Source organism: Aspergillus thermomutatus (assembly GCF_002237265.1).
Source record: "Aspergillus thermomutatus strain HMR AF 39 chromosome Unknown NODE_282, whole genome shotgun sequence".
In the NCBI taxonomy this organism is placed as follows: domain Eukaryota; kingdom Fungi; phylum Ascomycota; class Eurotiomycetes; order Eurotiales; family Aspergillaceae; genus Aspergillus; species Aspergillus thermomutatus.
Window position 1 is genome coordinate 1 of NW_020798332.1, and position 24,541 is coordinate 24,541.

At 51.6% G+C, this 24,541-nt stretch overlaps 9 protein-coding genes across 9 annotated transcripts; 3 read left to right on the forward strand and 6 right to left on the reverse strand.

The window, feature by feature from the left end:
- Positions 1–524: 524 nt before the first annotated feature.
- On the reverse strand, positions 525–2,079 carry CDV56_100166 (putative DNA repair protein; the record flags this gene model as incomplete). Its single annotated transcript, XM_026753785.1, has 6 exons — positions 525–1,115; positions 1,163–1,431; positions 1,482–1,635; positions 1,688–1,920; positions 1,982–1,999; positions 2,052–2,079. Coding segments are annotated over 6 exons (1,293 nt in total), but the record flags the coding sequence as incomplete, so codon positions are not given.
- A 1,872-nt stretch (positions 2,080–3,951) lies between these two features.
- CDV56_100807 (uncharacterized protein) lies at positions 3,952–4,863 on the forward strand (the record flags this gene model as incomplete). Its single annotated transcript, XM_026754426.1, has 1 exon — positions 3,952–4,863. One exon carries the CDS (start codon positions 3,952–3,954, stop codon positions 4,861–4,863), a length of 912 nt encoding a protein of 303 aa, XP_026610732.1.
- A 691-nt stretch (positions 4,864–5,554) lies between these two features.
- CDV56_101050 (nitrogen permease regulating protein NPR2) lies at positions 5,555–7,487 on the forward strand (the record flags this gene model as incomplete). Its single annotated transcript, XM_026754669.1, has 4 exons — positions 5,555–5,597; positions 5,657–6,085; positions 6,142–6,278; positions 6,330–7,487. The coding sequence occupies 4 exons, from the start codon at positions 5,555–5,557 to the stop codon at positions 7,485–7,487; spliced, it is 1,767 nt and encodes a 588-aa protein (XP_026610733.1).
- A 458-nt stretch (positions 7,488–7,945) lies between these two features.
- Positions 7,946–10,207, reverse strand: CDV56_101409 (histone acetyltransferase NGG1; the record flags this gene model as incomplete). The annotated part of the gene is made up of 3 exons (XM_026755028.1): positions 7,946–8,932; positions 8,988–9,454; positions 9,664–10,207. 3 exons carry the CDS (start codon positions 10,205–10,207, stop codon positions 7,946–7,948), a joined length of 1,998 nt encoding a protein of 665 aa, XP_026610734.1.
- Positions 10,208–11,526: 1,319 nt separating this feature from the next.
- CDV56_101923 (E3 ubiquitin-protein ligase RNF103) lies at positions 11,527–12,996 on the forward strand (the record flags this gene model as incomplete). The annotated part of the gene is made up of 3 exons (XM_026755542.1): positions 11,527–11,577; positions 11,702–12,215; positions 12,293–12,996. 3 exons carry the CDS (start codon positions 11,527–11,529, stop codon positions 12,994–12,996), a joined length of 1,269 nt encoding a protein of 422 aa, XP_026610735.1.
- Positions 12,997–13,200: 204 nt separating this feature from the next.
- CDV56_102151 (uncharacterized protein) lies at positions 13,201–14,418 on the reverse strand (the record flags this gene model as incomplete). Its single annotated transcript, XM_026755770.1, has 3 exons — positions 13,201–13,243; positions 13,473–13,892; positions 14,021–14,418. 3 exons carry the CDS (start codon positions 14,416–14,418, stop codon positions 13,201–13,203), a joined length of 861 nt encoding a protein of 286 aa, XP_026610736.1.
- Positions 14,419–15,006: 588 nt separating this feature from the next.
- On the reverse strand, positions 15,007–16,355 carry CDV56_102389 (zinc-dependent alcohol dehydrogenase family protein; the record flags this gene model as incomplete). The annotated part of the gene is made up of 6 exons (XM_026756008.1): positions 15,007–15,200; positions 15,254–15,566; positions 15,624–15,769; positions 15,830–16,030; positions 16,092–16,176; positions 16,248–16,355. 6 exons carry the CDS (start codon positions 16,353–16,355, stop codon positions 15,007–15,009), a joined length of 1,047 nt encoding a protein of 348 aa, XP_026610737.1.
- A 1,861-nt stretch (positions 16,356–18,216) lies between these two features.
- CDV56_102799 (HECT-type E3 ubiquitin-protein ligase) lies at positions 18,217–21,938 on the reverse strand (the record flags this gene model as incomplete). Its single annotated transcript, XM_026756418.1, has 3 exons — positions 18,217–19,136; positions 19,194–21,332; positions 21,395–21,938. The coding sequence occupies 3 exons, from the start codon at positions 21,936–21,938 to the stop codon at positions 18,217–18,219; spliced, it is 3,603 nt and encodes a 1,200-aa protein (XP_026610738.1).
- A 1,211-nt stretch (positions 21,939–23,149) lies between these two features.
- Positions 23,150–24,188, reverse strand: RPL15 (60S ribosomal protein eL15; the record flags this gene model as incomplete). The annotated part of the gene is made up of 4 exons (XM_026756999.1): positions 23,150–23,290; positions 23,367–23,593; positions 23,664–23,820; positions 24,102–24,188. The coding sequence occupies 4 exons, from the start codon at positions 24,186–24,188 to the stop codon at positions 23,150–23,152; spliced, it is 612 nt and encodes a 203-aa protein (XP_026610739.1).
- Positions 24,189–24,541: the final 353 nt, after the last annotated feature.

A 24,541-nucleotide genomic window follows, 5' to 3' on the forward strand; every position in this document is an offset into this window, starting at 1 on the left:
GGGTTGGGGGTGGGGTTTCTTTGGGTTGATGCTTATGGCGGCGTCAGGGACGGTTTCAAGGGAGGATGGGTGGGGGATCTTGGCTGATGATGGATAGGAGGAGAGGATTGTCCGGTGAGGGTCTGCTGGCTGGGCTTGAGGCTCGCTGGTATTGGGCATGACAACAGGGCTGCGGTCGATGCTAGCGTCCATGCTGATGGATTGCTGTGTGGACTGGGTTGAGAGGTCATCCTCGTAGCGGGTTCTTTTCCGAGACCGCAATTCCTCGTTGTTGGCGATGGTGTCGCGCATGTACTGGTCGTGGACGAATTCGTGTCCAGAACACAGATGGCCGAACAAGCTGCGCATGGATATGTCTTCGTTCCACTCCAGAGCGTCGACTGTGCAGGGGTGGACGTCCCTGGGTTTGAAAGCGGAGACTAGTTCGCATAATTCTTCGTAAGAGGAATGGCGCGAGTAGGGAAAATACTAGATCTTGTCAGCTGGGAATTTCTAGACTTCGAGAACCAGGGATGCATACGTACTATAATTTTTGGAAGACGATTCCCTGACGCGTCTCGTAGTGCCGATACTTTCACATCGTTCGACCACAATTCTTTGTCGGATCGGCCACGACCAAGGATTTGCACGAGCTCCTGCAGAGGTATGTCGGAAACATCCTTCATGCCATAACTGTCCAGGGAAAGCGCTTTGTTCTTTGACTTGAAGGCTTGGGTCAAGGCCTCTCTCGTCTGTGAGAGCGTTTCAGGGTCGCGGATCTGCTCCAGACACAGACTCTCCAGCTGTTCCAGTGCCGACTGATCTGGAAGTTCAAGCTCGTGGGTCTGATAAAGATCGCCACCTCCACCTCCTGCTCCCAGCTCAGGCACTCTTGTGCCGTCCTTCATTCGTCCGACAATTGGCATGATGTAGACGGTCCGCTTCGAGCGAACTGCAGAGCAGTGTACTCCAGGCTCGCAGCTATGGACGCGAGAGCTCTCGTCTTCGCTCAGGCAACCGGGCACAAACCGGTTTCCAAGCTCGAAACCGCAAAGAGCAGGTGCCTCGCTGATAGCTCTTCGCGAGTTCGAAACAAGTGACCTATACAGGCCGATCTGGTATCGATCAACATGGACCTGCCAGGTCAGTACAAAGCATTCATATATAGGTAGACACCACACACCTTGGTGTTCAGAAGAGCGGAAAGCGCTATCCAGACATCTTCGTAGCCAAACGTCCATGCTCGAAAGTAGAAGATGGTCTCCTCTGGGTACGCTTGGACCTTCTGCAGAAGCTCTCTCAGCCCTTCGGCTTTCGACGGAAAGCTCCGACACACATGGTTTACGCGAGCAAACGTGGTATCGAGATATATCTTGTCCAACTTCTTGCTTCCCAGGGTATACGGAATGAGGACCGGATGCCGGACAAGGCTGCTGACCCACCAACGCTCAGCTATTGCCTTTGATCAGTATGGAACACCCAAAAATGCAAAAGTACCGTACCGCGAATATCACCGGTGTAGAGCACCGCCTTGCCGTCACCTTCGATTAGGAACATTACTGCACCAGCACAGTGGTTCGCGTCGAGAAGGGTGACCCTGATTGACAGCAATGGTGTCAACTCAATTTCAGTTGGCGTGTCCAAGGGAATTGGCCGCTGTGCATGTGAGTTAAGGGCAAATTTTAGACTAGAACAGTAGAGCACTCACCAGAAGCTTGGTCAAATGCTTGTAGTGCAGTCTGCGGGACTCCAAAATCCCCTTGCTGAAGTTCATCCGATGGGGATACTTTTCAATGCGCAAAAGCATCTCCCGAGTTGCGGCAGAGCAGTAGATAAACGGAGCCCGGAAGGACTCGAGGCCTTGGAGATGATCACTGTGCACATGGCTAAGAAAACATGCGAGTGGAGGCGGCCGTTCCGGATTCTTTCGAAAGTAGTCGACTATATTATATTCAGCTCAGTATGCTGGGCCCACTGGCAGGCAGAGATAAGCTGGACTCACTTTGTATGTAAGGGAACTCTGTGGAGCCGTTAGATAATCTGCGATGACTTTTTCTGTGTGGTGGTCATACCTTGAACTATCCCGTCGAAGGTCGACATCTGGTGTTGACGAGCGCTATTGTTCTCGTATTTGTGAGAAACATGACAAAAATGTAAGCCCCGCAACTGATACTGCAACGATATCAAGGTTTGTCCGGTAGAGAACAGATGGTCGCGAGGGATGAAGTAGACGACGTGATTCTTTCTTGAAAAGGATAGTATCACGTGACTTCAACCATCCAAGTGCCTGCAGTTGAGCAGTCCAGTGCACTTTTTGTTGTCAGAGAGGGCTTTTTTTTGCCTTCAATCTTCATCCTATCCGCTCGATCTAGACTACTCACCTCACTTCGAACAGCGGGAGATATGCACAGCCAGTAAACCCCGGTTTCCCACGGTAAAAAAACATCTAATCGGATACAAACCGATTTGTCAACGCCGGCTTGTACAACACCACTGACCAGCATCAGCGACCAGCTCCTTACTACGATGATGGTCTATCTGACAATGCTGCTACTGATACCTGGAATATCTGCCAACCAGGACCCTACATGGGTAACGGCAGGAAGCCCAAAGGGATAAGTCCGACCATTGACCAAGTGGCCATGCAGATACATACAACATGGTGAGGCGAGTGGATGATAGACCCGCCCGCCAACACAGTCAAGTCAGTCTAGGAGAAGAGAACCACTGCTTCATTCTGAGGGTGACTGGGGATAGAATCAACTAACAAGACCAGACTTGATTCTTTTTATGCTTTCGGGGCCATCACTAATGGATCCATCAAGGTTTTCAGCAATAATGACGCTGATTTACGACGGAAAGAACAGCCCTCGTTGGCCCGCAGCGTTGCTCTCCTCTCCTCCGAACTCCACGCAGGTTTCCCTTTTCCTTCTGATGCGCTGGTCAGTTGCATGCGTGTCAGCAGACAAATAATCGTATCATCATAATAATTGTTACTATTTGTTGGCATCGTCGCTGAGAGAATAATCGCCGACAACAAATATAAAAAAGTTTGCTCACTTCTCCCCTTCTCCCCTTCTCCCTTCTCTCTTCTCTCTTCTCTCGTTTCATCATCGTCAAACTCTCCTCCTCGGTTCAATTCCATCCTCCTGATCTGCTAGGGGAATAAAAGGCATTCCTGAGGCTGATCTACACTTGCGATTCACGATGTATTCCTCCTATTAGGAGCAGGCTGATCTAGACTCGAGGCCTGGACCGTACATGAAGCCAAGGCTTCTCTACGGGCAAGCTAAGGATCCTTTTTCAGTATCATCAAAGAGTTCTCCCCTTGAGGACTCGAGTTGATATCAGTGAGACAGGATATACAACAGAGAGAAGTCTAAGGAAAGACCAATATTCTGTGGTCTTCCACCGTCATCATCGTCATCGTCGTCACTATCCATCTTCGACGACCACAAATAGTATCAAACCCCACACTCGAACTGGAAACCACCCGTGCGACGGTCTATAGATATCTGCTCTTACTATCGGCTGTTATTTACAAACTTCCCCTTTTTCTTTGTCTCTTTTTTTACCATCCTCACGTCTAAGTCGCCATCATTTGCGGTTATCCTGTATGCACTGCGTATACTTTGGCGCATTCCCTATGCATACTAACATCCGTGCATATTGCTCCCCTTGCTGATCTATTCTCCTTGCAAGTTGCAATATTTATGAAGCGTGATCCGACAACATTTTCAGCTCATTCACTCTCCTTTACAACCGAACTCCTTACTCATTTGCCTGTCCATCTTCTTTATCTCTAAAACTGTCGTTATCAGCCTTGGGATTGCCTCCTTTCTCCTCATTCTGGTCGCTCACCGCTCATCTTTCTCCGCACAGTGTAGTTGGGGATTCTTATTTGGTCAACCTGACTATCTCACCCCGGAGTCTCAACTACCTCAACATCATACCACCGCAGCCTCATCGACGATGCATAAACCTTCCCTAGCTCAAATTGTGCACAGCGCAATATTTCCACGCCCCCGTACCAGTGATCCGGCCACCTTTTCCGCTCACATCACTCGCAACCTTGTCCCAGAAGTTCGGATTGAGACATCGACTTTCTACGGGTCCCTGGACAGCATCGAAGCCCAATATCCCGGTCTTGACTATTCCTATGGCCCCCATCGCATGAGACTGAGCCGATTTCCATGGCACCGCAAGCTATTCAAGGTCTTTGACGAACTCGGTCTGACCGAAGCCGAAATCTCCTCGCTCTGTAGATGGGAGGGAACGAAATCCGCTCGCGAACGTTACGAGAAGGAAGAGGGCATCAAGGTGCGAGACACAACTGCCGAAGCCGTCCGACCGGCAACGCCATCCCCGCGACCCTCTGTTGAGATCCATTTCAATGGCAGCTCAGATACCGCCAAGGAACCCGAGTTGAAGATAGATGAACCGTTCGAGGATGTCATCAACACCGGCCACACCGTTGACAACCGTGGAATTGACCGTTTGCCGCAAGTACACAAGGTGGAGGAAGACTCCAGCGACGAGGAGATGGAAAGCTGTGGGGTGGAATTGAACCATCGTCTGCTCGCGGCTACCGCAGCCCGAGAGCAAGGTGCCAATGTTCCACTTGACGAGGACTGGGAGCAGTGGCTGAAGGAGGCCGGGGAACGCGGAAGTTACGCAGACCTGATCAATGCCATCCGAACGGGCCAGCCGTTGAACTTTTTGTCCCACATGGCTACTCCCCTCGCTCAGTTGCGTCGGACAGGCATCACACAAGTCCCGCCATCACTCCCAGAACGTTTCATGACTCCGGCGCCGCCCAGGGTGCTTTCTTCAAGCATTGGCATTCAGCGCCCTCCCAACCCTCCTCCAGGAACTGCACGATAAGAAAAAGGCAGCTCACTGGTCTTTGCTTTGTTGTTTTCTCCTTTGCGTTACGGATATTGCTAGCGGGCGGGTTTCGATTTGGCTGGTGCATTTGTGGCGCTTTCGCAGCTGTGTCTCTCGTCTATTCATCGTCATCTTCAGGCGTTCCTAATAGTCCCCTTTTCCGCCGTTGATAGATCTGTTTTCTTCGTCATCATCTCCGATGCTCTTCTAATACCCCTCGATCTTTGTCCGTTTGGGATTGCTTTGTTTCAGCGTCGCAAAAATACTGGCCCTTGTCTGCTTTGATATTGGTGTGTGAAATATCTTCACGGCAAATGCGGTAGAATGTCAAACCCCAATTGAGTAACAATGATCAAGACAATTATCTTTTTTCAAAGTTTAAAAAGTGCTGGTTTGAGCGATGATGAGAGAGTATCGAAGATTCCCTGTCGGTTACTCGGTTTATCTTTGAGCTCGCTTGGAGCTATCTCCGTGTCTGAACTCCCCGCAGCCTTGAACTGCGACATCATCTCCGGCGCCACAACAGCACCCTGAACACTTTCATGGACCATTTGCCATGGAATGGTATGATATCGGCATAGAAAGATGCTGTGATGATGCTTCCAGCGACCCAGCTGATCTTAAATTTCCTTCGCCAATGAATTGACAATTGCAGTCCAGCACCTGATCTTCATAGCTCCGACTCATCATGATCAAGGCCATATTCTACAGCAAATTTGACACCCAAGAGGGTAAATCAAATAATCCATCGATCCCATAACCGAGATCTAAGAAAAACTGACCGTTTCAGGCCCCAAGGTTGTTCACCAAGTCCCCGACGGAGCCATCGTACCCTCTGCGACCGCCCCCTCGCAGCCTCTCTTCCTGACCTTTTCCGACGTCTCCTTCTTCGTGATCCCCCGGCAAGAGCTCTGCGGCAATCTGATTCAGGTGTGCACAAATGGCTACCGGATACTGGGCTACCCGATCTGCATGAAGTCGCTCCGGTACGACCGCAATGAGTTCATCTTCAACTTCTGCCTGGTGCTGGCCGAGGAGGAGGACTTCAGCTCGTACAAAAGCGTGGTGCAGAAGCTTGCGGATCTGATGCATGGGCTGGAGGAGCAGAATGGATTCTTGTCTAGGGATCATTCGAAAAGTGGGGAAGGGAAGGTATACAGTTTGTGCGAGACATTGATGGAGGATTTGAATAACTATTGCGAGTGCATGATTCCAATAGGTACATTGCCTTCTTCGCGGGACTGAAGGAGGCCTGATCGCTGACGACCCATGCAGATGAATTGAACACGCTGAATATCAAGCTGTTCCCTGTGTACCCTGCTCCTCCGCAGGTGCGAGCCTGGCACGTCCCTCTTTTTACGGTCCGATACCAGGCGTTTATGGATGAGAATTGGGATCTGACCATGCAACGGGTAAGCCTTCAACAGCTACGACGTCTAGAGCGAAACTAATACAGGAGATAGATCGTGCCTCATATCAACGGCGTCAATAGCGTCCGCATCATCTCCATCCTCGCAGATACTGACTTCTCCCTCACCTGCCGCGCTATCCGCCATCTCCTCTACTACGGCTGCCTATTCCTGCTAGACATCTTCTCCTTCTCGGCAATCTACGCGCCCACCGCCCAATTCAGCTCCACCATCGCCTCCGACGAAGAAATGCAGCGCGAATGCGCCCGCTACGTCAACACGCTCTTCGCCCCGACCCTGGCCGCCCACGCGAGCACCGGTGCCGCTACCGCACCGTCCGCATCGACCTCCGCCCTCTCGCCCGCCGCCCACGGCCTCACAAACACTCACATTGCCGGCGAATACCCCATCCCAGGCCACACCCCAGGCCTCGCAAAGTACGACCCGGACTCCGTATGGCCCCCCGTAGCCGACTACCGCGACCGCCGAAGCGCAAGCCGAACACCCAGCCCGAGCTCGAGCTACCGCTCCAGCACCACAAGCACACACAAAACGACAACACCCTCAATCTCAACCATTCTCCCGGGAGACCACGACCCCACGCAGCCCCCACCTCCCCCCGAAATCGTTGATGGCGTGGGCATCGTCGAGCTCTATGCAAGCCTCAAGCAAGGACAGAGCGTCCGCCAATGGTACGCCCAGAACAGCCGCAAGCTAGCCCACATCGACATCCGCCGCTTCATCACCTTTGGTATTATCAAAGGGTTTCTATACCGCGTCCACAAGTACGCCTACGCGACGGGTCTTCCCGCCCCGCCGCTGAAGTCCTCCCAGCATCACAATCACTCGCATTCGCAGCCGCAATCGGGAACCTCGTCCCGAGGACCGGGCACAGGAACGAATAGTCCCTATGCGTCGAGTGTGGGCGATGATGCGGCGCCAATCGCCCAGCAGCAGCAGCATCATCACCACTCTGGACAGCGTGGGGATGACGGGAGGGAGCATGCCACCTCTGTGCATAGCGGGAGTCGCTCCGCGGTCGTCTTCGACGACGAGGACGAGGAGGATCTCGTTGATAACAAGACGCTGTCCAAATATCTGGACGGCATGCATTGTTTTGATCAGATTTGTACTGAGCTGGAGATTAGTGAGAAGGACCTAACGGCGGCGCTGAAGAGATACCCGGGGGAGGTCTTGATTATACACCGATGATTCCTATATGCTACGAGAATAATGATACCCCGATACGATGATTAAACGCTACAGTGGTTGAGAGGAGATGCAGATGTAGATTGTTCCACCAGGGAAATAATTTCATTAGTCATTCGTCTGGCCGCCAGCAGAAAGCCCAAACCAAGTCACAACCGCCGGTGCGTAGCCAAGCCCCCAAAGGGGACAGCGACACTTGGCAGTCGCCGACATTGGCGAGGGTTGCTGCGTCCGTGACGCAGGAGATCGTAAAACAGCGCTACGAAGCGCGAAAAAAAAAAGAAAACAAGAAGACCAGCCCTCATTCCCAAACTCCTGTCCGGAGGTGACAGTGACGCCCCCCTCCCAACGCCGCCATGGTACAGGGGTATGTGGTAAGACACAAAAAGAAGAAAAAAAAAAAAAAACAACAACAGACCACAGCAGGAACCGAGCACAGGAGTGCCGGTCTGCCGGCAGACCTACTCCTGCTCCTCGTCCCAGCCCTCGAGCTCGGCCTTCTCGTACTCGGCCATGACGGCCGGGTCGAAGATGGTCTCGCCCTTGCCGGGGACCGAGGTCTTCGAGTCCTTGAAGATGGGCCCGATGCACTCCTCCCAGCGCTTGCGCCGGTCCATGAGGGTCCGAGCCACGTCGCCAATGGCAGGCCGGCTCACACCTGCACCACTGGCGACGTGGCTGCCACCGCCGGCTCCGCCAGGCCGGTGCTTCGCCTGGGAGCCTTTCTTGCTCTTACCCAGGGTGCGGGTGCGCTTGAGGTAAGCCTGCTGGACCTGGGAGTCAAGGTCGTCGTGGATGGTGGTATATTCTTGGTGTGCCATGCGTTCACGAGCGATATCTAGGACCCGCGCCTTACGGGCATTGTTGGTAATCATTTGCTTTTTGAGTTCGCTCTGGAGCAGACGCAAACGCTGTGCAATATCGTCGTCGTAATGAGCATCGTAATCAGGGTTGTCATCCTCGCCGAGAAAACCGATGTGGCGGAGCTCTGCTTTGAGACGCTCGTCAAGCTGAGCATGATCGAGCTTGGCTGCGGGGACCTTGAAGCCGCTAGGAGAAGCATCGGGGAAAGATGTCGCAGACGGAAGTGGCTTGCTGTCTGATTCACCAGCGGGCTGATCGATATCCATAGAATCTCCGTTAAAGAAGTTACTGGTGGAAGTCTCTCCATTGGCAGCGCCAGTTGCGGAGCTTTCGTCGGTATCTGCACGGTGTTCATAGCGAAGAAGCGAATAGAGGCGGCTGACCAAGGGTCCGACGGAGACCTTGTCAGTTTCGGCAGTCTCGTCAGTGACTTGATCGATGCTGCCGCGTCCCTGGTTCAGAGGAAGACGTTCGCGATCGCCGTTGGCTTGATCGACGTTCATCAGTCCATCCTCTTCAGCCCAAATCTCGGTGTAGTGCTTCTTGCCGCGAGGAGGCATAATAAAAGGAGTAGTGCGATCGCCCTGGTTGATTGTCAGCTAACGTGAAACTGCCTTTCGGAATGCGGAAAAAACTAACCTTTTCTTTCAAGAACGCAATGTCCTCCTCGGTCAGGGGACGCACGTAAGGGTCGATGTAAGAGAGGAAGGTGTTGGCGCTGACTTGATTGGTAGGTTTGGCATTGCTGAAATCCTTGTCTGGAGGAACGCCAGCCATCATGTGGCTCAGATCACTCTTTGGGAAACGGTTGACGCAGTAGATCTCTTTCTTCTCCTCGTCTGTCATATCAGGAGTGACATCACGAATGTGGTAGATAGTGGGATCATCGAATCTGAGCGGGTTCGGGCCAAACACCTGAACCTGAGGAATGGCCGGAGCGGGCTCAGGCTGGTGCTCATCGGTGTCGTCTTCGGAGGGAGATTCAGCAGTAGCGGAAGCTTCGCCAGCGGTAGCAGTGTGTTTGGGAGAAGTCAAAGACGAGGGAGAAGTGGGAGAGGTGCCTTCGGAAGCCATATTCTTCGACTTCTTGGAGGCTGGGGAAGCGGCTATGTTTGACTCATTAGCTGAATCCATGTCGGAAGCTGAAGTCCAAGATAGGACGAATGATAATGAGAGAGGTGGAGAAGAAAGTACAGAGGGGACGGAGAAGCTGGAGGAGTTTGTGTTGTTATGAAAGGGAAAGTCCAGGTGAGTGAGGTGGGCAGGGACGTGTCATCGTGTGAATATCACAACAAAAAGGCATAACAAAACTCACCTCCTTCGACCTTTGTCTCGGCGCCGTCCTGGCGGGCGATGTCATGAGCACCATGCGCCAACGGACGATCCTCCTTTGTGCTTCCCCCACGCTCCCTACGCTTCTTCAGTTTTCCTCCCTTAGAGGCTCTGATAGGTTCCTCTTCCTCATCGTCGGCATCACGCTTCACCTTCGATGAGGACTCGCGGTCGTATGTTTCCTGATCTTCGACAACCTCTTTGCGCTTCTGCGAAAGCTCTCTGATACCGGCATCGCAGGCATCAACACGAGCCTCTGCTAGCTGACTGAGGGTCTTGAGGTGTTCCATCAACGACTCGAGAGACTTGGAATCAGGGATCGGGCCAACCCCGCTCATACGGTCGAGGATTTCGCCATACTGGATAGTGCCCGGAATGAGCAGTTTCGAGACGTCAACATCGAGGTAACTGGCCTGGGGCGCCGCGGATGTCGCACCAGCACTGAAGCTGGAATTGGGAGTGGTGTTGCGGCTTCGCGAGGGACGGGCCTCACGGCCTTTGCCTTTGCCTTTGTTGGCACCTGGCATTTTGAAAGAGATAAAAGTACGTGATATTCAGATGATGAATGTTATGAGAGGAAGGATTTAGGTGAAGAATTGAGAGGACAGGAATGACAGTGTGAGGGTAGGGACTTAAGAGGCACTATTCGTCACTGGAGTGATACTATCTTGCTCAAAGACCAAGGGGTCCAGAGCTTGATAAGTACTTGATGACTAGCTGTCCTCTAGAGCATACCAGATGCAAGATTCGCAGAGAAAATCGTTGAGGAAAGAGTGTGTGGTGTTGGTGGGATGTTTACAAGAGCTCATCGTTATCGCGGTGTTGATAGCGACTTATGCACGTGATACTGCTCACGTGAAGATACGGCCTTCAGTCCTTCCATTTTAGGGTGATAAGAGTCACAGGCCAAGCAATTCACGGTTTCTACAGATATTCACCTTACAGACTCAATTTCCTCTCCTTGGTGCTGACATTGATGGAGCACGATCTATGGACTCGAGTCTTCTCTTGATGTGGACCGATCATATCAAAAGTGCTCCGTACTATATCCTACCTTGCGGTAGCTCCACTTGTCGATCAGTGTGGTGCGGAGCACAGACAGCTTGCCTAGGATAAGATCGGATGATGGACATGACTGAAGATTCTGCTGATGATACCGTGGCAGACAGTATCATCTGCAGGGACAGGTATACTGATGATTCCCTCTCTTCGAGTTTGTTCAAAATCGATTTCTCGATGTATGGCGCATCCCCGCAAACGTCATCCAAGTCCGACCGCAAACGGCATTTCCATCTTTGATCAAGGAGCTGAATCAGAATCTGCACGCCGACAACCGGGAAGAAGAAAAAGAAAAAATTGGTCCAAATGGACAAGGTCGATAGGAGGGGTCTTGTCCCCCTACGGTACCTGAGGAGAAGACCTTGTTGGGATGATCGTCGATTTCAGGACTATTTATCTATCACCTGCAACTATTGAGAACAACCTTTTGGCCTTCTTTCTCCTCCCTTTGCAGCTCTGTATTTGGCTTTTGCTGTTTCCTGTTTGAAAAGCTGTGCATATGCATTACAACCTCTTGGCATCCTATTAATCGTGCGAGATGTTGTTATCCATTCGATCTTGACCTTCATATTCTACAACGCCATTCATTGATGCCCAGCGGCAGCGGTGTGGTATATCGCAAGCATGTGTATGATCCCTCATCCTCACCTTGGAATCGTGCACTGTGCATCTTTCTCTTGGCAATATTCACCTATATAGCTATGCGCTTTAGACGGTGGCTTGTTGTTAGAAATTGGGCTGACCGTGTCTGACTATCATAGCCGCTCAATCGCTAGCCACGGCTCCGATGTTTTTCGAGGGTTCTGGCAGAGTTACGAATGCAACTCGAGCAACCAATGTACGTTTCACCAGTGGTACAGGTCAAATCATGAATCAATGCCAGTAAATGGGTTGACCGCTTACATTGCGGCTACCAACAGGACAGCGATAGCCTTCATTTAGTGCTTGACGGGACAATCCAGACGCTATCTACTCAAAAGGCACCAGGCAATGGTCCACTTAGAGGACTACTCTTTGTTCCTAGTCTCGATCCTCAGGATCCATGCAACAACGCCACAGCATCGCTTGTGCCCTCCAACTCGACTCGCCATAGCCATGTCGCTCCGTTCAGGTTCCCCAACATCGGCTTAGCGCCGTGGGTATCTATCGATTGTACCCAGTCATTTCTGAATGCATCGCGGCAAGAAGACGTGGAAGCGCTGATCTTCTTCCTACCTTCAACCAACGATTCGAAACCGCCCGCGCCGGAGGATTCAATCTGGGATCTGGGTGATGGTGGAGTATGGAAGAGTCAGAACAACTATCCGGTCTATGCGATCCCCGGTCCTGCTGGAGAGACACTCATGCGCCAGCTGTCGTGGTACTCTGATAATGCGACGTTGGTCGAATTTGATTCGAGTAGCATTCTGAACGAGTCTTCTGCCCTGGCTCAGGATCAAAACGATATCGTTCGGTTGTTTGCTCTCATAGAATATGGTAAGACGGCCCATAGTTCACGAGGAATACTGCTATGCGGGATCCGTCCGGCTAACTTTGCCCTGCCTCTTCCACAGCGGATGATCATCGAAACATGCCCAGTCTCTGGGGGTTCATCCTTGCAATTTTGGGGATGGTACTGGTCCTCAGTATTATCCTCCTTCTATGTTATCAATTTGTGCAGAAGAGACGCCGAGAAGCCCTCCAGCGTCGCATCGCTGCCGGCGAAGCGGATATTGAAAATCTCGGGCTACATCAGATCAGGGTTTCGCAGGAGATTCTCGATCAAATCCCCACATACGTCTATCCAACTGTCAACGTTCCCTCAAAAGCGTCTTTGAAAGGCAGCCCTACTCAAACTCAGATCACACTGTCAAGGGCCGATGAGACCAGTTCGATACGATCTGTTGACCACCTCAAAGAGCATCGTCTAGTCTACAAGGAGACAGATATGCAAGCAAGCAGTTCCACCATCAAATTACCAGAATGTGCGATTACATGTGAGAGGAGTCGACCGCCCTCCGTACGAGAGCGCAGCGACTCTTTCAGCAGGTCACAGACCACCTGTGCAATCTGTCTTGATGATTTTGTCTCGGGAACAACGGTTGTGCGGGAACTGCCATGCGGCCATATCTTTCACCCGAGCTGCATCGACGTTTCTCTTACACAGATAAGCAGTCTTTGCCCGCTGTGTAAGAAAAGCGTTTTACCGGCGGAATACTATACGACGCCTATGGATGATATGGTGGTCCATCGGGATTATGTCATGACACAGGATTGATTACCGGATTCTACTCGATTGGGGATATATTGTACGGTGTTGCGGTGGGACGATACCCTTGCTTTATGATAATGCTTCAGATTTGTTTATTTCTTGCTCATCATATAGATCATAATGTATACAGATGAACAAACCAGACTGAGCAAAGAGATCTCTTAGCCCGACAACCTTGGTCACCACATTGTCCGTGGTGTAGTATGGTCTTCAAGGAGCGTCACGCTCAATCTCGAATGGCTTCAGGCCTGTCCTGCCCAGCAGATTAGATTGTCGTGCTCTTAGTCAGTATTAGTCACTGTAGCACGCATTCCCGAGTGGTTTGCTGAAAGGGCCCTTCCGCTGGGCATTCCCGAATGCAACTGTTCAGTGCGTCCCAATCCCAAACGCAGGTAGTCGATCTCAATAGGTTCTCCCTCCAATCTACCAGCATCGACATCAGCACCAGCCAGACTCAAAAAAAAGAAGAGGCAAAAACCTACCAAGCAAACTTGTCATGCTTCCCCTTAACCCTCACATCGAGCACCTCCTCATGGAAATTCCCCTCCCTCCTCGCCCTCTTCAACCTCCTCACCTCATCCTCCTCCAGCCGTCTCCCAACAATACCCTCCAATTCCTTCCGACTAATCTTCTCCCTCGCCTTGGTCTCCTTGCTCGCTTTGATCCGCGGCTTGAAGCGCGCTTGCATACGGATCCGCAGCGTCGTCTCAAACCCGAGACTGCTCGCGTCGCCGCGGACCTCGATGACGCGTCCGCTCGCCTTGGTGCTCGACGAGGCCTCACGCACGCACACAAAGGCCTCCTTGTCGCCACCGCCGGTCTGCAGCGCGAACGTACCCGGGATATCGGTCGAGGGGAGAGCAAGGAAGGATTCGTAGTGGGAGATGGCGGAGGCGGAGGCACTGAGGATGCCGTAGTTATCGCAGCTCAGGTATCTTTTTCCATGCACAACATCAGTATCTCCCTTCCTTTCAGGAATCGATATTTTGACCGCCGGGGAAAAGAGGGAGAGGGAGAAGACATGACATACTTCCCATGATGCCCCTTGAAACTAAACGACTCCGTCCCCGCAACCCTCGTCGCAACCCACACCTGCCGCACATCATGCGGCTCCGCCGTCGCGGCATCCCCCTCAATCAGATTCTCCAGCTCGCTGGCAAACACCTTCCCGTTCGCATCGCTCGCGATACAGGTTGGCGGGTCGGACGGCAGAACGAGCACCACCGGGCCCGCGATGTCCGACGGCGTGTCGGCGGACACCCAGCTCTGGTCTTCGGCGCTGTCTTCCAGGTGCTGGGTTTCCTCTGCGGGGGTCCTTGCGCTTGTGCGTGTGCTTGTGTCGGCGCCGAATTTCGATTCTGTGGAGGCGTATTCGCGGTGTTTGCGCTTTTTGGGCTTGTCGCCTTTGAAGGTTAGGGGTTTGACCATTTTCTTTTCTTTGCTTTCCTTCTCTTTTTTTTTTTTGTTTTTGTTTTTGTTCTTTTGGTCGGGTTGAGGGTGTGGTCTGGAGGTGTGTGTGGTTGGGAGTTGGAGGCGTTGGAGGATTATTGGGAGGTGGAGCGGAGTGGATTGGAGATGCAGTCTTTTACAAAGCTAGTTTGTATTCCTGCGTTGGATTGTTACATCTCACATATTATGAATTGCTAATGATAGAAGTTGACTCAAAGGTCAATGAGCATCTAAACCTTAGTAAATTGCGTAAGGCTTTTGCATTGTTGTTGTGGTAGGCCAGTATCATGTCAAGGGATCTGGAGATATATACGTCACTGCTACCTTGGGGACTGATGGCACCAACAAGTCACCACTCCCTCAAGGTCCTCGCTCGTCTGCAGGTATAACCAAGCCGGCCCTCCCATGATCCCCGGACTTTGCAAGCAATTGAGATAACCTTCTTTCTATTATTCAAGGAATAACATTGCAATATCATAAATCGTTACATAAAGTATGTTCAAACCCAGTTCCGATCCAATCCAGAAATTTTGTTTGACCCGAAACCAAGTCTATCCAATCAACCCTCTACTCGAAGACAATGGCGGCCTTGATGGCGGACTTGTTTCTCATCGACTCCAGGCACTGCTCCCACTCCTCGATCTTGAAGACCTTGTTCACGATGCCGTCGACCTTGACCTTGCCCGAGTCAAGGTAGTCGATGGCAGCAGGGAACTTGTACACCTCGGAGAAACTGCCGACAATGTTGATCTCGTCACCGACTAGCGTGTTTGTCAGCAAGCACTCGGTGGATGCAAGGCGAAGAAAAACTTACAGATCTTGGAAGGAGGCCACGAGACGCGGTCCTTGTTGGCGTACACACCGTACACGACGAGCTTACCGCCGCGGCGGACATAGTTGATAGAGTCGTTGAGGATGTTGAGGTTACCAGTGGCCTCGACAACGATGTCAAAGCCGTAGGGGTTCTCCGACTTGAGCTTCTCGAACTGAGCAGAGGGGTCCTTGCGGGAGAGAGCGACGTATTCATCACCGGCACCGAGGTGCTTGGCTAGTTCCATCTTGAGACCCTCAGGGGCAACAACGGTAACCTTGCATCCACCGTTCAGACGGAGCATCTGGGCAAGGATCTACGCAGAGTCAGTACTCAGTCATGACACAAAGTTACCAGACATGAAACCACATACAAGACCAGTGGGGCCAGCACCGAACAGCAGAACGGAAGAGCCCATCTTGGGAGCAATCTTGTCCAGACCGTGGGCGGCGCAGGAAGCAGGCTCGAGGAGCGTGGCGTCAACATCGGAGAGGTTCTTGATCTTGAAGACTCTCTTGGCTACAGTCCGGTATGGTTAGTTGCAAGGTACCGTGGTTGGGTCGAGGTTACACAACATACCAGGGTAGGCACAGTACTCGGCAAAACCACCGTTCATGGTGACACCGTGAGCCTCAAAGTGCTCGCAGAACAGCTCATCACCGCGACGGCAGTAGAAGCACTCGCCGCAGAGCTCAGAGTTATCGGCAACAACACGCTCACCGATCTCGAAGCCCTTGACATTGGAACCGACAGCAGCGACGACGCCAACAGTTTCGTGGCCTACAGCGGTTAGTTTCATACTCGAGAACCATGGCGATTGTCGAGGGAGCATGAGGCGTACCAGGAACCAGGGGGAACTTGGCAATGAATTCACCCTCGTGAATGTGCAGATCGGTACCGCAGACACCGCAAGCCTTGACCTTGATCTATACATGCGTTGTTGGTCAGCCATTCAAATTCTGAGGTATGCGGAATATCGATTGTGTCGACAACATACCAAGACATCGTTGTCACGGAGAGTGGGCAGGGGAACCTGGACAATGCCGTGGACCTCAGGCTTCTCATATCTGAGAGCCTTCATGGTCTGAGGAAGATTGGAACCCATTGTGATTGATGTGAGGTGGAATGAAGCTTGTGGATCTACCACAACTGGCAGTCAATATCAGATACTCGAGGGCAAGACGCAATGGAGAGAACAAACAAAGCACCCAGTTCCTCAAAGTCAGACGAAACAAGTTGAACTTACCGAGAAAGGACGACAAGGAAAGCAGGAAAGAAAGCGAAGGCGATGAAGGTGATGAAGATGGAGAGAAGATGAGGAAGGAAAAAAGAGAAGACGAGAGGAGGGAAGACAAGACTACTTATTTCAAGGGATCCGAATCCCAAACAGTGAAGGAGGGGGGAACTGAGGGGGACAGCAAAAGCTAACCTCAGGCATGCATTTGCAGATGCCAATGAAGTCAGAGAGCCCATCTTTCTCCAGCACAAACTGTATCGGAATCAGCCATCGACGGACGCTTGGTACTACGGTCCATACCAGTGGGTCTGGTAAAAACAAAGAGCCCATCAACATATGATCAGTTGATGTCCTTGTGTCTCCCATCCCGATTCCCCGGAGCTATTGCAAAAAGTAATCTTTTTGCCTTTTAGTCGGATCATTCACGCTGGTTGTCATCTGGTTGATCAATTCAATTTCTATCTGCAATCTCAATTGACCTTGAACGTCAGGTCCAAGTCGATCAATGATACCAGACAGTGTGGACCTTACCAAAATTACAGCATCGGTATTCACGATACAATATCTCCATCTCGGACTCTACCTATCAGAGGAACCTTCACAAAACCATCAAGGCACAAGCAAGTGGATAAAATGACTTCATCTGGTGAATACAGCTCCATTTTAGCTCCCAACCCCTGGAACTCATATAGACACTAACAATCGGAGCCTTTTTTCCTCTACGTCCAGAGTACAAACAGTGGAAACCAGTTACTCCTACTCGGAGGCAGACAGAGCTCCCGTATCCGCAATGACGTTCCTCCCCCACAGACTCTCCTAGAAAGTCCCCATTTTGGCCCCGCTATGACCTCGTCATAGGCAAACCGGTTGATTGTCGCTGTCAGAGAGCATGCCGTCGCACTCGTTCCTGACTAGACAGTAAAACAACAATCATATGGCGATACGATGATACCGTGTACGATTCACCTGCCAATACCAACGACCAAGAACCAAATTAAACAAATACTACACCATAGGAGTCTTGTGTACTCCGTACTCCCAGGATCTAGAATGCGCAGCAGCGCAAGTCGATTAATCGCTCACCGCTTCTCCACAACAGCTGTCTACTACGTACTCTACTGTACTTGGGAAGCTGGTGCTTACTGCAATGCGACATGCACACGCACACGCATACCCCAAACAGTAACTGCACTGGTCCTTCGGTCGGGTACAGTAGAGGCATCGATTTTGTTTCTTTCAGCCCCCCGGAATTATGAAAGTCAATGGCTCGGCTGCTCAGTCGCCAGGGTCCCATGACCTGAGAAACAGATCGATCCTTACACCGATTAAGCATGAATGGATGACATGGATCTTCGCTTTTCAGACGTATCGGTCTGTCAACGGTGAGATTATACGGTCTAGAACCCTTCTAACCCCACGCCAATCTGGGCGGCGCTCAATAATGAGACCGCTAGACGCGTCTCAGCACTTTTCGATGACCCGTCTCTTTTCTTTTTCTGGAGTCCGGCATCATGTGACGGGATAGCACGGCTACGACCATGAGATAGGTACGAGTAGACAGATGGAAAGATACAACAATTAGGGACAAAGCGGCTACCGCTCACCGAAGACACATGGCATCTCTCGACTAAAAATGGCATTGGAAAGGACCCATGATCAGCTCCTTACAGGGTTACCTGCCCCTGAGGTGTACAAGGTATCTATTCGGAGTTTCCGACAACATATTCAATCACTTCAGTCCAAACCCTTCGCTGTTCCCCACGGCTTCCCAGAGCATCCGCTCCAATTTCTCCCGAGTGGGATATCGATACAGCCCTAGCGTGTTGAAACACGTTCGTGCGATCGGATACCGCGACGCATCATCTCCGAGGCATGCCAGCCGGATCGTAAGACTTGTCGCCCCCATGGCCGGTATCCGGTCACTGCCCGTGATGAACGAAAGAATCTTTCTCTGCGCCTGGGGGTCGATATTCTCAAAAAATTCCCAGAACCACCGCACAACCGGAATGTTCTCCGGCCGCGGATGGGACCAATTATCGTATGTCGCGACCGCTCGAAGCGAGGCAACGTCCAGCGCTTCGTCCGAGCCGCGAACAAGTAACTCGATCTCCTCGGGTCGAAACAGCGACAGCGCGTTGCCGCCACACACGGTGAAGAACCCTCTTTTGAAGGGCTCGAATTGTCGAGTGACTGCTGTGTCTAGCATGTAGTGGACATACAAATCCACAAATTCCCGTCGATTCGCATTCGTGACCGGCCTCGTTTCGCCTCCAGCGCAGAGAGGCACCGCAACAGCCTCGCCATAGCGATCGACGTGGGCCACAAAGTCATAACAGAATGTATCGGCAACATCTCCATCAAACTCCAAAAGAGCCCGAAGGCCTTTTGCAAGCGCAGGACGGTACTCTGCCAGATCATCCAAAGTACACCTATAGTTCGACCGGGCACTGGATGGTTGCGGCCCGCTGGTCGGCGGAGCGGCAGCCAGCAGCTTTTTGAAGGCAAACGGCGGAAGAGCAATGTCTAGGATCGTTGAGTTGTAGATAGCCAGTCCAAGAAGCACGCCGACCAAGAAGAATTGCTCAGATGATTCGAAGCAATAAGGATTGAAATAGCAGAACTGAGAGTCCTCGTCGTAGAGAAAGAGCCCTATATCAATCAGTTTGAACCCTCTTTCGTTTTGGTGTGCAAACGCTGTTGACCTACCATGATGAGGGTCAAAGATCTCCCGGACAAGCAGAAGAAACCATTCTTTGCGAAGTCCTCCCGCATCAACACCCTCTTCGCCAACAAACTCAATGCGTAGGCCCTTCTTTATCTCTTCTTGGTTAGAACCCACCACTTCACTGACACTTCGCAGACTGTCATCCACCAGACAATCCCGCCGGACCTTCAATACGAGATACTGACTTATCGCCTTTCGACTCAGTATACTATTGAAGAATGCCTCCCGAGCTTTGACTTCCATCTGGCGACGAGCGTCATGTTCCATTATATGTATTTTCGCCCAAATACTCAGGAAATAAGGGTATTGACAAAACGAGAACTTGGCGATTTTTGACTCCCAGGCTTCGAAATCCGCCACGAGGTCAGAATAATCCAGCAGTGTATTATAGAAGGCGCTGATTGGAATCTTGTGTCCTCGGCGAGTCCCCGCAGCCCTATTTGTGGAGGAGCCTGCTTCCGGGCCAAATGCTGCATCTGGCTTCCGAGCAACACTCGTATTGTTTGCTGTAAATAGCAGAGACATCACCCTTGCTGCCGCCCGAATCTGCCAGTCATCACCGTACACCACGGGTTTCTCCCGTTTGTCTTTTGCCGGCTTGCTGGGACTTCTCCCATTAATGGCAGCGTACAGTTCCGCAGGAGTATTACCAGCTGCACTATTGAAACTGGGTACCAGGCTGTTATCATTTTCAATGGCCTCGCTGCGTTTCCGCCCTTGCTGCCGACTAAGACGGTAAGTAACGAAGCTGCCAACCAGGTCCACTAATTTCTCAAACTGTCCAGTAGGAAGGCGTGAAAACCAGGAGACGAGATAGTGATGGCAATCATTGGGCAAGTGTGCCATTAAGCCCAGTATGCGCTTTACGATGCCGAAATGATGACCTGGAGGTCCACTGCGAGGTGCAGAAGGTCCCAATTGTTCTTTACGAGAAGGTCGAGCATCACGGGGCGCTATCCTCTCCCCGCTTTCCTTTGGATGGGACGGTCGCCTGTCACCTTCGAATTGGGTGAGATTGACATGTCGCAAGGAAGAGCTTGATGGGTATATCAACGGATTTGCGAGGAGTATGAGGAGGAACCGTATTTCTTCTGGTTTGTGCAGTGGTCGTCGTGGCCGCTTGACGAGATTTTCCGTAGCTTTAAGAAGGGTCCTGTGAAGATGTAGACGCGATTCTGTAATATCTCTCTCAATCGCACACATGTCGACAGAGTCCCATAACTTGCTCCTCCCGTAAGCTTCTGGACCGCGCTCATCAACAGGCCTCATGGCTGTCCAGCGCTCGACCCACGACGAACCAGCCGTCAGGATCAGATGATGCCACTCTGCCAGTTGAGACCAATTGATTCGCGGACTCCTGGACGTAACTGCTTTCGAACGACCTGAAGACTTCCCTTTCGTATGTACATGGCCGAGGCCATAGTTTGGGTCCCCATCATTCATCCACCAAGAAGAATTTTCGGCTAGGTCTCCGATCAAAAGAGTCTTCGCGTCGATCTCAAATGCTGGATGCGCATGCGAAGGCGCATCATTGCTCTCCACCTTCGGTTTTGGAGGGCTATGCTCAGGATTGGCGTTCACAGCCAGTGAGGGAGGTTGTGCCGTGGTAAAGGACACATTCAAACTGTCGCATCCTTTGAATGAAGCTAGTATGTACTCTTCTAGCGGCTTGAAAATGTAAGGGTGGCTAGGTTGATCTTTGATGTCCCGCTCAGACGACCTTGCTACTTCGCGGTGCAAGCGTTCACCTTTGGGCGGAATCTGCACGTCCGAGTTGTTGCGAGTGCGCAGCCGAGGATCCCTAACGTCCTCATGTGACGCCAAGGGACTGACCGTAGGCTTCAAATAATTCGAGGCTCCATTGAACCAGTCTGGTTTCCCGGGTTTACTGGACGCAGACGAACTGCGAGCTCGAACATCCACGCGCGGCTCGGACAGTAAACCAGAACCATGGCCATCGGTGTGCGAACGATTTTCATCCTGCCCTATAGCCGAGGGTTTGTGAGAACGAATTCCTGCTGTGAAGCCTTGAGGCACAGGCGCGTCTAAAAGCCGTCGCAAATAGGATGAAACGCAACTATCGATGATGGACCGTGTTCGTTCGACGGAAAGAGGAACCGCTAGTTCAGCAAGTTAGCCCAGATCAACGCGCTGTAAAAGCTCCCAGGTAAATTCGGCGCACCTTTCCTCGGTATGGACAGAGCAGGCTTCCCATCCTTTCCCGAGCTCCCTTGAACCCCCGAGTCCTTCGAAGTGTATGGCTCCAGATCATTTACAGTCAAGCACTCCGTGCACCGAAAAACCTTTAAACCCCGCGGCCATCGAACCGTAGAATTGCACGTCATGCATTTCCCTGTTGAGATCGCCTCTCCACCTGCTAACGGGCGTGAGGAGCCTTTCCTGGGGCTACTAGAAAGCACATCGGGCAAATGCGTCACCTCAACGTCGTCATCGTCGGAGTCGGAGTCTAAGAATCCCTGATTCGGGTTGCGTCTCTTGCCGCCAAAGGCGGAGGGAAACGGGTGACTGATCGAACGAGAATGACCTCGATGGTAGGGAGGCGAAGTCGCCGAGTTGCCGGTCATTGTCGGCAGGATGGGGACATCGTGCTGGATGTGGCGTGGTGCACTCCTGTCCGCTGAAGAAGAAAGAAGCGCGGCGTTTGGATAGACGGTGGGGTTCAGAGTCGGAGGGTGAGGCTGGTTATACGCGGACCGCGACGGCATATGGACGCATTCGCTTTGTGTGTATCTCGTGACTGTCTAAACTGGCACAAATCCGGGCGTGGAATATGTGCTTCGTAAACTGGAAGCAAGATGCGGGTTGATTCAAGGCCTGGTGGAACTAGGTATTGCACGAGTGTCGTCTGATCAACGGGAGCTTGTGCAGGAATCCAAGGAGAGATGTGCTTGTTAGAGGTAGAGGGGAGTCAACATAGGTACTAGGTAGATAGGATAGGTGTTGGAGGTATGAAGGAGGTTTAAACAAGGTCGGATCCTGCCGAAAAAAACCTGGAACAGATCGACTGAAACCAAGCGACCTCAGGGACTAAAAAAGGAACCAAAGAAGAAGCCGCAATTGATGCAACTCTAATGACAATGATGATGATGATGATGAATGATTGATGAGTAAGAGAGCGATTAGTCAGGGACAGTGATAAGAAAGCGGTCAATGTAACCATGAGCTTCTTTGAAGCTAGAAGAGTAAGGACTTCAGCCACAAAGAACCAGGATCAGCTTGTATATACAGCTTGGAGAGATCTCCAAGACCATAAAAGATAGTGATAGACACTCTGGAAGTGCGAGAAAGAATCCAGGATGGAAGTTCATCAACCTGATGTCTTACAACGCTTGCGACAGCCCACCTTGGCATCGCCCTACTGGACCACTGCTATGGGGGTTGACCCGCGCTTTAGGCGCTGGTCTTGGATGTGACGCTCGGATGGCACGAACTGCTGCTATTTTTGGGCGCTGAAACGCTGACTAGTCTGACTGTCTCTGACGACTTGTACTAAGTGGTATCTATCTAACCAAATACCATGTTCCAGGTTGCTACAACATCAGCATTTCCGAACGTCTTCCACTTGTGGCTTCTCAGCGCCAAAGCGGTAATTGACACAACCCACAGTGGATATCAATTTGCGACCAATTGCGGATCGACATTAATCTACATTCAGCCTACCAGTCCACTACAAGCTGCAGGGAGCGTCCTGAAGAAAGAAAAACAGTTGTCGTACTTCGTTAAGGGAATCATAGAAATGAACAGAGAGAGAAACGTTTTTGCTAACATCCGATCCGAAAGATCTGTTGCATTAGGCTCGCACCCTGATGATTCAATGACATAGTCACAGAAGCGAGTTTTCGTCGGAATAAACACATCCTCGAAGAGAGAAATTTTCCATAACCACCAACCCCTATGAACACCCCATGTTCTACATCTAACGGTATCTCCAGTAGCTCTGGGTGTTGTGGATCTTCCAGGTGTGGCGACGGCCAGCACGGGTGTTGTTGTAGCGGTGGCCCTTGTTGATACCACGGGACTTCTTGCCAGTGGCAGTGAGACCACGGCTCTCGCGGTGCTGTGCAGGGAATGTTAGCAAAAGCGCCGCAAAACTTCCAAAATCGCGCCGAGTCGCACGAGAGATGTAGACGAACCTTGTGGACAGCGTTGCAGATCCAGTTGATGCGGGCATCGCGGCGGATAGCCTTGTGCTGGGGGTCAACGAGGATGACCTCGAAGTACTTGTAGGTGGAGTCCTGGTTGATCCAGTAGGAGTTCAGGACACGCAAGTTGGCGCAGCGGCGACCGACACGCTCCTCAGCGGTGGCACGCAGAGCACGCTGGTACTTGAGCTGGTTGACACCCATGTTGGTGGGCTTGCCTGTAATCCGAACCCACAATTAGTCCAATCATCTCTCAATTTGAGAAACACCCGAATTCGCATAGCATACCGTAGGTGGCACCCTTGGGCACAGGCCTCTTACGGCCACCACGTCTCACACGGACACGGTAGACAACATAACCCTGCTTGGCCTTGTAGCCGAGACGACGAGCCTTGTCGGGGCGAGAAGGACGGGAAGCACGGTGGATAGCGTTCAGTTGACGGAGCTATATTGATGCACTCTCAGCAAAGTTCAACGAGTGTATAGCAAGACAACACAAGTCCAAATATAACTTGTCTTGTGTGCCACATCCACATCATCCGCCGGCGGGAAAGAAAAGCAAGCTTTGTGAGCGAAATTTGCGATCTTCGAAGCCGAGCCCAGCAACACCCAGAATCAAAAAAAAATCTCTTTTTTCGAGGGTATCCTATGGCATAGCACACGAGGGTTTTTTTTTCCCTTCCCGGCGGGATGTCAAATGTTCGAAATTGAGGGGGGGATTCTCACCTCCCAGCAACGGACACGCAGCAGGAAGCGAATCACGTCGGACTGCTTCTTCTTTTGGATCTCTTCCACGTACTTGAGGGCACCCATCTGGAATCAATCAGCTTCGATGAATCGGAGAATTGCGAGGAGCTCAAATCGAATATGGAATTGGTTCAAGCCATGTTCTATCGCAAATTAGGGATCGCAATAACGTACCTTGTCGGCGTGGCAGGTCGTCGGTTGTCGTCGATGTCGCTCTGGAAAAGTTGGAGGAAAGAGATCTCTTCTACGAGGTGTTGTGTGTGGGACGCTAGCAAATTAGGCGAGCCTATCCGCATCCACCAACCAGCGTTGTTGCTAGCCCTTGCTCATGCCTGAGGTGTCAACAGCGGTTCAATAATCCTCCTTTTCCTTATTAGGTTTGGTCAGCCGATACTTGGTCCAGCCCTAAGGCTGTAAGG